The sequence below is a fragment of the Dipodomys ordii genome, unplaced genomic scaffold, assembly GCF_000151885.1.
Source record: "Dipodomys ordii isolate 6190 unplaced genomic scaffold, Dord_2.0 Scaffold7, whole genome shotgun sequence".
NCBI classification, from domain to species: Eukaryota; Metazoa; Chordata; class Mammalia; order Rodentia; family Heteromyidae; genus Dipodomys; species Dipodomys ordii.
Window position 1 is genome coordinate 21047278 of NW_012267223.1, and position 12351 is coordinate 21059628.

Sequence of the window (12351 nt, forward strand, 5' to 3'; positions counted from 1 at the left end):
CCCCAGGACTGGCAAAAAATAATAAATAAATAAATAAGCTGGGTTCAGTGGCATGTGCCCGACATCACAGCTACATGGGAGTCTAAGACTGGAAAGATCAACGTTCCAAGACAGCCCCAGCTAAACTAAAAAAAAGTTTATCTCAGTGGTAGTGATTGTAATGTTGCACACTTATCATCCCAGCCACTGGGGAAGCACAAATGAGAGGACTGCAGTCCAGATGTAGTCTTGGGCAAAAATAGAGACCCTATCTAGCTAGACCCAAAAAGGCACTGGAGGAGACAAGGTTCAGTTGTAAAGTACCAGTCTAATAAGCACAAGGCCTAAGTTAAACTCCAATACATCATGAGGAACAACAACAAAATCCTATTCAATGAGAAAGATATCAGACAAATTCCTATAGAGAAGCTTTCTACAAAATACTTAAGGCTAGGTCAAGATCATCAAAAATAAGAAAAATCTGAGAAATTGTCACACCCAACAGAAATCTAAACAAATACAACAACTGAATGTAAGTGGGATTCTAGAGGGGATCTTAGTGCAGATAAAATAAGGCAAAATCTAAAGAAACTTGAAAAAGTATGCACTTTAGTGAATGTTAATATATCAAAATTGGTTAATTATGAGAAATATAATGCTAATATAAAGCGGGGCACCAGTGGCTCACACCTATAATCCTAGTTATTCAGGAGGCTGAGATCTGAAGATCACAGTTCAAAGCCAGCCCAGGCAGGAAAGTCCTGTGAGACTCTTATCTCCAATTAACTACCAGAAAACCGGAAGTAGCGCTGTGGCTCAAAGTGGTAGAGCACTAACTTTGAACAGAATAGCTGACAGACAGCGCCCAGGCCCCAAGGTCAATTCCCATGACTGACAAAGAAAAAAATAATAATAGTACTAGTGTAAAATGTTAATATATTAATGTAAGATGCTAACAATGGAGAAAATGATTGGGAGTTTGAGGTATGAGAGAATTCCATACTATTTTTGCAGTTTTTCCTATGAGTCTAAGACTTCTACAATTCAAAGTTTATTTTAAAAGAGTAAATGGGTACTTTCAAATAATCTACTCACTCATGTGATTAAGATTCACAAGGATCAATTACTTTACAATTGCTAGGAAGTAAATAACACTGTAGATGTATAGAGAACTTTTATTAAAACTGGAAAGACAAACTTCAAAAAATGTAAGGAATGTCTCAGTTTGCCTTCATTAGTTATCATCACCCCAAGAAAGCAGCAGTTGAAACTAAACCATGAATCTAGACATAATAACTGACATTGGATGGATCTGACTCATTGAATGCTTATGCTATACAAGTAAAATTAACAATGACTAAAACTGAAATTACTGACAAAGGTTGCTCCTGGACCATCTGAGATATTCTAAATACTGACTCGGCTCAAAGGAAATAAAACTGAAAACCCTTGATGTCACCCAAAATAACTATTCTGCACCCTATCTGAACTTAGGGCTCTCTACCTAGCAGCCTACTCAAAACCACTACTGAGGTTGAGGTCCCAGTGCTAAGAAATAGATAATACATAAGAACTTTCAGCGGGGTGCCGGTGGCTCTCGCTTGTAATCCTAGCTCCTCAGGAGGCTGAGATCTGAGGATCACGGTTCAAAGCCAGCTTGGGCAGGAAAATCCATGAGACTCTTATCTCCAATAAACCACTCAGTAAATCGAAGTTGCGCTGTGGCTCAGGTGATAGAGTGCTAGCCTTGAGCTGAAGAGCTGAGGGGCAGCGCCCAGGCCCAGAGTTCAAGTCCCACAACTGATACACACACAAAAAGAACTGTCAGGCTACCAAATTACTAGCCTGAAGAAGCAACCAGGAAAGACACGACATGATCTCTTGCAGACCTCCAGATGCACTCAGCATGCACCCCAGGGGAAAAAGCAGATGTTGAGGTCTTCTGGCCTTTCAGTTAGGCTCATTTTCTAAAGCAAATAAATTTACATGGAGACAAGGGGCGAGATGTCTCCACCATCACCGCATACTCCAAGCTGGAAAATATCCAGTATTCTCTTGTGTGGGGTTGGAGGACGAGGTGAGCTCTTTGGGGTCTTGGTTTTGTAGATAGAAGGATGCACTTGGGTCAACACTGAATGTGAGTTTGCAATCGGTTGGGCACAGTTTCAGAGTTCAAGACAAGAAACACATAGAGAATTCCTAGGCAAAATTCTCACTGGCTTTTCCTTTCCTCAAATCTTTAGGTGATGCATCCTCTAGCCACCCAAAGCCATCATCGTTCTTCTGGAGACTCACAATGGGGAAACACTAGGTTCCACTACTCTTCTCCCCTTCAGTGCAGCTCACGGAGGCCCGCCTCGACAAGCGCGGGAAAAGTGACACCAGACACGAAGCTCCCAGGGTGCCTGAAACAGGCGCGCATGCGCCAGAGGGGCGGAGCTCTCCTCCCACGCGTTCGCCCCACCCCTCCTGCACGCGGAGCGGGAGCACGCGCGCACGCGCTCTGTGGCGAGCCCGCCTCAGCGGTAGCCACGGAAGAACGGGTAGGGGAGAGCACCCTTGGCGGTTTGCTCCGCTCTGTGGAGGAGCGATGGGGAGGCGTTGGGCTAGGGCTGAGGTAGGAAGGAGCCCAGCCGTCGACGCATCCCGCGCCCTTAGCCCCTGAGCCGTGATGCGAACGTGGGTCCTACTCATCGCGGCGCTCTGGTCCCTCGTAAGAGGTGGGGCTGGTCCCCTCGGCCCGCCCCAGGTTCCCTGTCCTGCGGCCTTCTCTCGGGTCCGCTCCGTCCCGCCTCCTCTTCTAACCAAAATGTCCATGGTTTCTTTCCTCTGCAGTCGGACCGCAACGTTCTTCTTTGCTCAATAAGAAAGGCTTTGTTTATGGCACGGTAGGACACCCAGGTAATGAGACCTCTTCACCCCGCACGGCCTAGCTGGGGGTGGGGTGGGGTGCTGGGATCCGAGCAGGCCTGCCCTGGGCATCCACTCTCTCCTGGCCATCTACTCTCTCCTGGTCATCTACTCTGCCCCAGTTATCTCTTCTGAGCATCTATACTCTGTCCTGGGCATCTGCTCTACTCTGCACTTGGGGAAGGTTGCAGGACTCTTAGCAGCAACACTAGCCTTAACTAATGTCACGTTGCCTAGAGCTACACAATTTAGGGAGCCCAGATTCAACGTAAACCTCTTGCCCTGATGTCCCCCTCATTTCCAGAAGTGATGCTGTTTTGCAACTTTTTTTTTTTGCCCCTGGTCCCGGGGTTATTTCGGGGCCCCGCTGGTTACTGCAGTGTGAACTCAGGGCCTGAGCACTCAAGGCTAGTACTCTACCACTTTGAGCCACAGCGCCACTTCTGGCTGTTTTACTGGTTACTTAGAGCGAAGAGTCTCTCGGACTTACGGCTCAGGCTGGCTTCAAACCACCCTCCTCATATCTCAGCTTTCTGAGTAGGATTATAGGGCTGAGCCACCAAACGGTTTGGTATCCACTCAAGGAGTGATTGTCTGTTAGAAAGGCTCTTATCTCTCCCTGTATTTGCAGAATCTACTAACTAGAGCTACACACCTGCTGAGGTAGAGCTCAAATGTTATTCACTATATTACAACTTTCCCATACTCCTCTAGCAAAGTAAATCACCTGGCTACTTTTAAGTGACTCTGAGCTACTTCCTGATATTCGTTATGTTTGGAACCTCTTTATATTTGAATCTTATCTCCCTTTTCAGTGCCATTACTATACCAACAAGTTGGTGAATAGTATCTTTATGTATTCACAGCCTGGCACTCAAGAGGCTTTAAAATTATCTTGTGGAACTACACCGGTTCCAAGCATACTATGACTGTTTCCACCAAATCTGAATCCCAATAATTAATAGCAGAACACTTTTTTTTGGGGGGGGGGCCTGGGGCTTGAACTCAAGACCTGGACTCTGTCCCTGAGCCTCTCTGTGTTCAAGGCTAGCACTCTACCTCTTGAGCCACATTACCACTTCCAGCTTTTTCTGTTTATGTGGTACTGAGGAATCAAACCCAGGGCTTCATGCATGCCTAAGCAAGCTCTACCACTAAACCACATCCCTAGCCCTGCAGAACACTTTCCTAGCATATTCCACATAGGCTTAATTACTGTTGCCAACAAAGGGAATGTACAGTGTTGGAAGCCAGGTCGAGAATTATCCCCTAGTACCCCTTAGGGATAATGATTATATTTAAAATAGTAATCAGAAATCTTTCTATGGTCTTTGATTCCAGTATCTCTTCAAAATATATGATGAATTCCAAATCTGTACGTTAGTCTACTAAGTGTGTCATGTACATTTTACCTACGCTATGTGAAAAGACTATAAATGAGAGTAATGAGAAGGAGACTTTGCTAGTCATTCTAAATGAGGGCTAGCAAAATGTCCAAATGTCATAATTCTTTAATGAAATCCAAAACTAGTACTCTTGGGACAAAATAATACAGTGTATTTCTTGATTTTTCTATGTAACTTAGTTACACATTATTTTACCATAGTGAAAATATATGTAAAATTACGTCAGAATAGCCCATTCCTCATCTGTATGGATTTTGGTCGTGCTAGTAAAGAAACAGTGGACCCCACCTACTTATGGATTGGGCCTAATGAAAAAGCATTAACAGGTAAATTACTTGACATTCTTTTTCTTTGGTTTTTGTGTGTGTGTGTATGTGTGTATGTGTTTTGAGGCAGGATCTTGATATTGTAGCCCAGAGTAACTTAGAACTCCACCTGGAACTTGAAATCCTGCCTCTGCCTTTCAAGTGCTGTCATGTAACACCATATTCAGAAATTTATTTTGTTTGCTTTTGGTTTTGTTTTGTTGTCGGTTGTGGGGCTTGAACTCTGGGCCTGGGCACTGTCCCTCAGCTCTTCAGCTCAAGGAGAGCACTCTGCCACTTCAGTTTTCTGGTGGTTAATTGGAGATAAGATCTCATGGACTTTTCTGCCCGGGTTGGCTTTGAGCCATGATCCTCAGATTTCAGCCTCCTGAGTACCTAGGATTACAGGCATGAGCCACCGGCGCCCAGCCAGAAAATTATTTTAATATGTTCTTTTAAAAAGATAGTATAAACACTGTTTTACAAAAAGTCATTTTTGAAAGGAAGAAATTAAATTTTTAACTATGATTTTTATTATTCCACACTTAAATTTTATATCTTAGTTTGTGCTTTGTGCACTACTTAAGCAAACACTGGAGCAGTGCTTTTTATGTGATTTAATTTCAATAGTGAAGATTGAACCAAAGCTTGTGGTAGGCAAGTGCTCTACCACTGAGCTACACACCTACTCCTAAAGCAGTCATGTTTGTATCCTGCTTCCCAGAGCTGTATTATTTTAGACTTTTGTGAAGAGAGGTATTGAGATTTGAACTCAAGGCCTCACGTTTGCCACACCTCCAGTGCCCCCCTTTTTTGCACTGATTATTCTGAAATAGGGTCTCACTTTTTGACCAGGCCTTGATCAAGATACTGCTATTTTAGGCTTCTTGTCATAGCTAGAATAACAGACATGAAGCACTGTGCCCAGCTCAGAAATTTTTATAAAACTTAAAAATTTGGGCTGGCATGGTGGCTCAGTGGTAGAGTGCTTGCCTTGCATGCATGAGGCCTTGGGTTCGATTCCTCAGCACACATAAGCAAAAAGAAAAAACGCCGGAAGTGGCGCTGTGGCTCAAATGGTAGAGCACTAGCCTTGAGCTGAAGAGCTGAGGGACAGGGCCGGAGCCCAGAGTTCAGGCCCCACAACCGGACCCAAAAAACAAAACAAAACAAAAAACTTAAAAATTTATCCAATAATATGAAATATTTAATATAGAATTTTTCATGGTATCAGAAGACTGCCTTGGGTTATGAGCATTATTGATTTCTGTGAAGAAATATTGTTTACTGAGCTTATTGTCATAAACAACTTAAAACTAAGAGGCAAGAAATGATTGAAAGAAAACTAATGTATATAAATTTCAAAAGCTTATCTTGTAATTTTTCATAGAGTAAGATGATAGAATGAATATTTTGTTTGATTCCTGAGAACATATTTTTTTCAAAATTGGTATTTATTTGTAACCCCAAGTTTACTGAGTAATGCTTGAATTATTATTTGTTAAACCATATAATTTACTACTTCCATTTAGGAAATAATCGAATAAGTGTAACAAACACAGGACAGCTGATGGTGAAAGATTTTCTAGAAGCTTTGTCTGGACTTTACACATGTACTCTTTCTTATAAGACTATCAAAGCAGAAACTCAAGAAGAAACTATTATAAAGAAGCGATATGATTTTATGATCTTTGGTAAGAATACAGGAATATCTTAATTTACACGTTTAGCCTCAGTCAGAGTTAAGTATAAGGTTTCTTCCTTTAGTAAAAAATGGGTCTATTATAGGTAATTACTATGACATAAGTTTTTTGTCTAGGCAAACACTTAACATCAAGATAAATGCATCTTGAATATCCTTTTTTCAAGTTTCCACTTCCCACTGCGTATGTATATAAACACAAACTATCGCAATTCTGACAGGTAATTTAAAACTGTTACAAAATCAAATTAATGATCCTTTCACTTGTGTGAGCTGACAGTAGTAACACTTTCTGCGAATTAAGAGCTCCCGCCAAAACATTCATAGTTTATTCTTGATACTGTTAACTTATCTGTATAACCAATCTGTAGAATCATTTTTCCTCCTCTAAGTAAATAATATTTCAAATGAAAATAACATTATTCTTTAAGTTTTGAAAATACATTTTATGAATACAACTTGATAAACCATTTATTAAATAAGTTCATGCTGATTTGCAAGATTAATGAGATTTAATATTACATGGTTTGGGTTTTTTAATTGTTTGGTAGAGGAAATTAATGCTAGTCACATTTGTTTTTATTTTCATCTTTTTTCAAAGCCTATAGGGAACCTGATTATTCATATCAGATGGCTTTGCGTTTCACCACAAAGTCTTGTATAGGAAGATTTAATGACCTGCTTTTTAGAGTCCTAAAGAAAATCTTGGATAATTTAATCTCTGATTTGTCATGCCATGTCATAGAACCATCATATAAATGCCATCTTGTTAAAGTTCCAGACCGTGGCCTCATAAATGAGCTATTTATAGCCTTTCAAGGTAAAACAAAAAAATTAACATTATTTTTATGAGTTTAGGCCTCAACCCTGATAGCTTACAAAATTATCATATGAACATGAGATATCTTATAAATAATATGTTGTAAACATTTTTTAAACAATATTATTCCCTGGTTGTGGTTTTAAAAACTAATATACTGCTGGGCACCACTGGCTCAAGCCTGTAATCCTGGCTTCTCAGGATATTTGACGATAATAGTTCAAAGCCTGTATACGCAAGAAAGTCTTGAATCAATTACCAAAAAGCTGAATATGGATCTGTGTCTCAAGTGGTAGAACACCAGTCTTGAACAGAAAAAGCTCAGAGACAGTGCCAAGGCCCTAAATTCAAGCCCAGTACTGGCACAAAAATAAATAAAAATAAACATACTAAGCCCAGTATGGCGGGGGGAGGAGGGTTCAAGCCTATAACTTTAAGGGAAGGGTAAGAATGTAGAGGAAGGAAATTTCAGGCCTTGTTAGGGAAATGTGACTTGGTTCATCTAACCTTAAGCATTAGGAGTGAAGGGGAACCTAGTGTTGATGCGGGTCATGAGGTTAGATGGAGGAAGAAAGGCTTGGGATCAGAGAGGCTCTGATTCTTTTTTTTTTTGGGGGGGGGTCTGGTCATGGGGCCTGAACTCTGGGCCTGGGCACTGTCCCTCAGATCTTCAGCTCAAGGCTAGCTCTCTACCACTCGAGCCACAGCGCCACTTCCGGCTTTTTTCTTTTTGCTTATGTGGTGCTGAGGAATAGAACCCAGGGCCTTGAGCATGCAAGGCAAGCGCTGTACCACTGAGCCACCTTCCCAGCCTGAGGCTCTGATTCTTGTCTCAGAAATCAACTCAGAGCCAAGAATATGGCTTAATCTTACAATCCTAGCTCTTTAGGAGGCAGAGATTGGGGAAATCACTGTTTGAAGCCAGCCTAGGCAAAAAGAAGTTTGGAAGACTCCATCTCAGCCAATGGCTGAGTATAATGGAATGAGCCTGTTATCCCAGCTATGGGGGGATAACAGGACTGGCACAGTGGCTGGTGTGGTCATAAATCGAAGCCCCACTTAAAAAATAACCAGTGCATAAAAGGGCTGGAAGTGTGGCTTCAGTGGCAAAGTACCTGCCTAGCACGTATGAAGCCTTGGATTCTAATCTCCAGCAGCACCACAAATAATAATATTAATTGTTTGCCTTCAAATACATATTGTTACTTATTTAGAAGTCAGTGTTATTTATGATTATAGCCTTTAACTATGCAGCTAATATTCCACTTACAACTTCTTGTAGAATTTTAAATGGTATATATGAGAATTTACAGACAGGAATAACCAAACCCAGTTTGCTTCCATTTAAAGGCTTGTAATTACTTCCATTAACCCCCAGATGGAGTAAATTCACAATGTATAAATTATTCAGATTGTGTACCTAAATTTACTATTAGGATTCATAGTTGGATTAAATGTATGTATGGATGCATACTGAATAAAGCTTTATTGAAATGTTTGGGACTTTTTAAAATTCTTTTTGAACCTATTGTATTTTCAACCTCCAGTTAATCCTTTTGCACCAGGGTGGAAAACTGCATGCAATGTATCTGTTGACTGTGAAGATATCACTAATCATAATATCCTCCAGGTGAGAATTTCATTGTAAGTGCCAAATACAATAAAACATTTCATAAATTTTTGTAAATATTTTATTTCAATAATTAAAATTTTCTTTTTTCACAACCTGTCTCTCTGTTGTGATTGTTTGTCAACAAATAAAAAGCATTTCTTAAGAATAAATTTCAATTCTCTCTGGCTCAGCTTCTTTACTCATAGTTGGTAATCTATTTGAGCCACACCTCCAAGCCAGCATTTTGCTGGTTAATTTGCTATTTAGTTGGAGATAGAGCCTCATGGACTTTTCTGCCCAGGCTGGCTTCAAACAACAATCCTCACATCTCAGCCTCCTGAATAGCTAGACAGGTGTGAGCCATTGGCACCCAGTTTAAGTTAAATATATAAATTATATATATATTCCTTAAGTATACATATATAGATATATACATATGTATTGTTTATATGTATATATATATATATATATATAGTGAAATTACTGGTTATTTTAGTCCATAGCCATACCACTCTGAATGCATTCAATTCTCATCTAATCTCACAAGCTAAGCAGGGTTGGGCCTGGTTAGATATTGCATGGGAGATTACTGGCTGTCTTAAAATGTATTATTTTGTAGTAGTACAACTGCAATATTATACAGAGTTCCCCAGATTAATATGTATTCTATTTATAACAGAATGACGGAACCCTGGTCTTTGTGTCCCAAGTGATGATTAAACAGCAGCCTGAAGAACAACCTCACAACCATTTCATCCTAGGTTAAATCAATAGTTCTTCAAAATTATATCTATACTAATAATAACAGCTGCTCTCTCCTCTGCCCTCTTCACTGGCTAAGTAAATAGTCTTGAAAAATCCTTTCACACTTCTGGTCTTGTTCCTGAGCCCATAACTTTATAATCTATACCTTTAAAGACATACCATGTTGTACATGGCTATGCATAGTACTAAGTTGATACTATTATTAAATCTCTGAAGGTAGAGCAAAATTCATGCATGATTTAGTTTTTAATGCTGATTAGAGAAAAGGCTTCCATTTTATTTGGCTCTTTTTCTTGAAGACTATATAGAAGTAGAAATAATGGGCCAGGTATTGTGATATATGCCTGTCATCCCGGCTCTTAAAAGGCTGAGGCAAAAGATCACAAATTCTGAATAAAAGTAGTGAGACCCCATCTCCAAAACAAAATAAAATGCTAGAGGTGTGACTCAAAGTGATAGAGTACTTGTCTAACAAGCCCAAAGCCCTGGGCTCAAACCCCAGACCTAAAAAAAAAGAAGAAGAAAGAAAGAAAACAAAAGGGCTGGGAGTATGGCTTAAGTGGTAGAGTATGTGTCTAACAATCATGAAGCCCTGATTTCAAACTCCACTTCTGCAAATAATAGTAATATTTAACTCTAGTTAACTAGATAACTCCAGTTATATACAATATGGAATAGACATGAGTAATTCAAACAAGTTTTTAATTTGTTTTTTCCTTAACCATTTTATATATGAATTGAGAGTAGTTGATAAGTTCAAGGCTAGACTAGTTTTAGCCTAATTTTTTGTTTTAACACACAACTTCTAGAGAATTTATGATGTATAAATTTTCACTATATTTCATTGCCTTTGACAAAGGAGGTAGAATTTGGTTGATAGTTTAGTAATCATACTTTTCTCTGGTATTTAAATCTTAGGCAAGAGATCGGATAGAAGAATTTTTTCGGAGCCAAGCAAACATTTTATCCCATCACATCAATAGAAGTGTACCTGCTATGCATTTTGTGGACCATAGTTTTCAGGTTGTACGTATGGATAGCTGTCGACCAGGCTTTGGAAAAAATGAAGGCCTACATAGCAACTGTGCTAGCTGTTGTGGTAATTATCAAATATAAAAATCTAGATTATATAATCACTTGGGATAATTTTTTCACTGATCTACAAAATATATTTGGCTAAAGAGATGTAAAAAAATTCTAAGCTTAAATATTATCTTATTGTATATTTAGTCTTAGTAAAGTGCACTCTTTTTTTTTAAGGTTTTTTGTTTGTTGGTTTATTGGTTTGTTTTTTGTTGGTCATGGGGCTTGAACTCTGGGCTTGATTGCTGTCCCTGCACTCTTCAGCTCAAGGCAAGCGCTCTACCACTTGAGCCACAGTGCCATTTCCGGTTTTCAAGTGGTTTACTGGAGATAAGAGTCTCACATCACAGACTTTCCTGCCCGGACTGGCTTTGAACAGTGATCCTCAGATCTCAGCTTCCTGAGTAGCTAGGATTACAGGCGTGAGCCACCAGCATCAGGCTTGCACTTTTATAAAACATTCTTACAGTGTTCTACTTAAGCTTCTATACTATGAAGGAAAACAGAATGGTCTTACCTGTAAAACATCAAAATGAGGGGCTGGGAATGTGGCTTAGTGGTAGAGTACTTGGCTAACATGCCCTGGGTTTGATTCCTCAGTATCACATACACAGAAAAAACCAGAAGTGGTGCTGTGGCCCAAGTGGTAGAGTGCTAGCCTTGAGCAAAAGAAGCTCAGAGATAGTTCCCAAGCCTCAGACTGGCAAAATATATGTGTGTGTGTGTGTGTGTGTGTGTGTGTGTGTCTCAAAATGAGGAAATAAGTACTAGAAAACTGGAAATATGTGCCACTATAGAAGAGATGGCAACAGGCTTATATTAAAGTAAAAAAATAGGATTCTAATGTATATATGTAGGTATGTATGTATGGAGTTTTTAGGGTTTGAACTCAGGGCTTCACGCTTACTAGGCAGATGTTCTACCACTGAGCCACACCCCTAGTTCTTATTTCTTCCTTTAAAGATCATCAAATTATAAAGCTTGAAATTCATATATAATCTTCTACAACTTAGTTGGCTTAATAGGTATAGGTAAAAGTATAGAAATGGTATGATATTGAAGACATTTATATTATTGATATGAGTACTTTTAAATTATAATAATGTGTTCTATGTGTTTTCCTTTGCAGTGGTTTGTAGCCCTGGGACTTTTAGTCCCGATGTTGATGTAACATGTCAGATTTGCATTTCTGTCCATTCCTATGGAGCTAAATCTTGCCCATAAACAACAGACGAAACTCAGCAGTGTGAAGACTAGAGGTGAAAGCATTGCTACCTGCTTGTAGAGGTAGGGGACATAAGACGATTCAGTCACATCCTAGAGCAGCATCACAGATAACTCCATAAAATAGAACCAATAAGACCAAAACATTGGAAGGCAAACATTTTTAGAAACTTCTCAAAACTCATTAACATGACAAGAGTTAAATGCTAAGAAGGCATTTGACCCAATATCTCCAGTGTACAAAGGAAAATTTTAAGTATTGGTGGATGATTTTTTGATGAAATATGTTTTACTGTACACAAACTGAATCTTGTTTTGTACCTAAGACTATATTAAGGTCACGAAGAGTAGCAAAGCATACTATAATAAAAAGTTTGTATTTTCCGTATGTTAACTTGTTTGAAATCACTCTTATGTAAAGTTATGTATATTACCTTTGTAATTAGACTCCAAAATATCTAGTTCCTGTGCTTTTATTTTTAAATAATAGAATTATGTTTTTTAGTATAGGCTTAGATTTACAGAGCAATCAAGCAGGTAATACA

At 39.3% G+C, this 12351-nt stretch overlaps 1 protein-coding gene across 2 annotated transcripts; it reads left to right on the forward strand.

The window, feature by feature from the left end:
- The first annotated feature begins 2650 nt into the window (after positions 1-2650).
- On the forward strand, positions 2651-11806 carry Zpbp2 (zona pellucida binding protein 2). 2 transcript variants are annotated; one of them, XM_013037806.1, is made up of 7 exons: positions 2651-2699; positions 2815-2880; positions 4496-4621; positions 6133-6294; positions 8670-8752; positions 10418-10598; positions 11712-11806. In XM_013037806.1, the coding sequence occupies exons 1-7, from the start codon at positions 2651-2653 to the stop codon at positions 11804-11806; spliced, it is 762 nt and encodes a 253-aa protein (XP_012893260.1). The 2 variants fall into 2 exon arrangements, with proteins under 2 accessions (XP_012893260.1, XP_012893259.1); XM_013037805.1 differs by lacking the exons at positions 2651-2699; positions 2815-2880 and adding an exon at positions 6904-7122 and having other exon boundaries at positions 4528-4621.
- Positions 11807-12351: the final 545 nt, after the last annotated feature.

Excerpts from the sequence above, each read along its gene's own strand:
- Zpbp2 (XM_013037805.1), top strand. The coding sequence starts at position 4,543 with ATGGATTTTGGTCGTGCTAGTAAAGAAACAGTGGACCCCACCTACTTA. Across the intron at positions 6,295-6,903 it reads ATATGATTTTATGATCTTTG|CCTATAGGGAACCTGATTAT; the intron begins GTAAGAATACAG and ends CTTTTTTCAAAG. Across the intron at positions 8,753-10,417 it reads CTAATCATAATATCCTCCAG|GCAAGAGATCGGATAGAAGA; the intron begins GTGAGAATTTCA and ends TTTAAATCTTAG.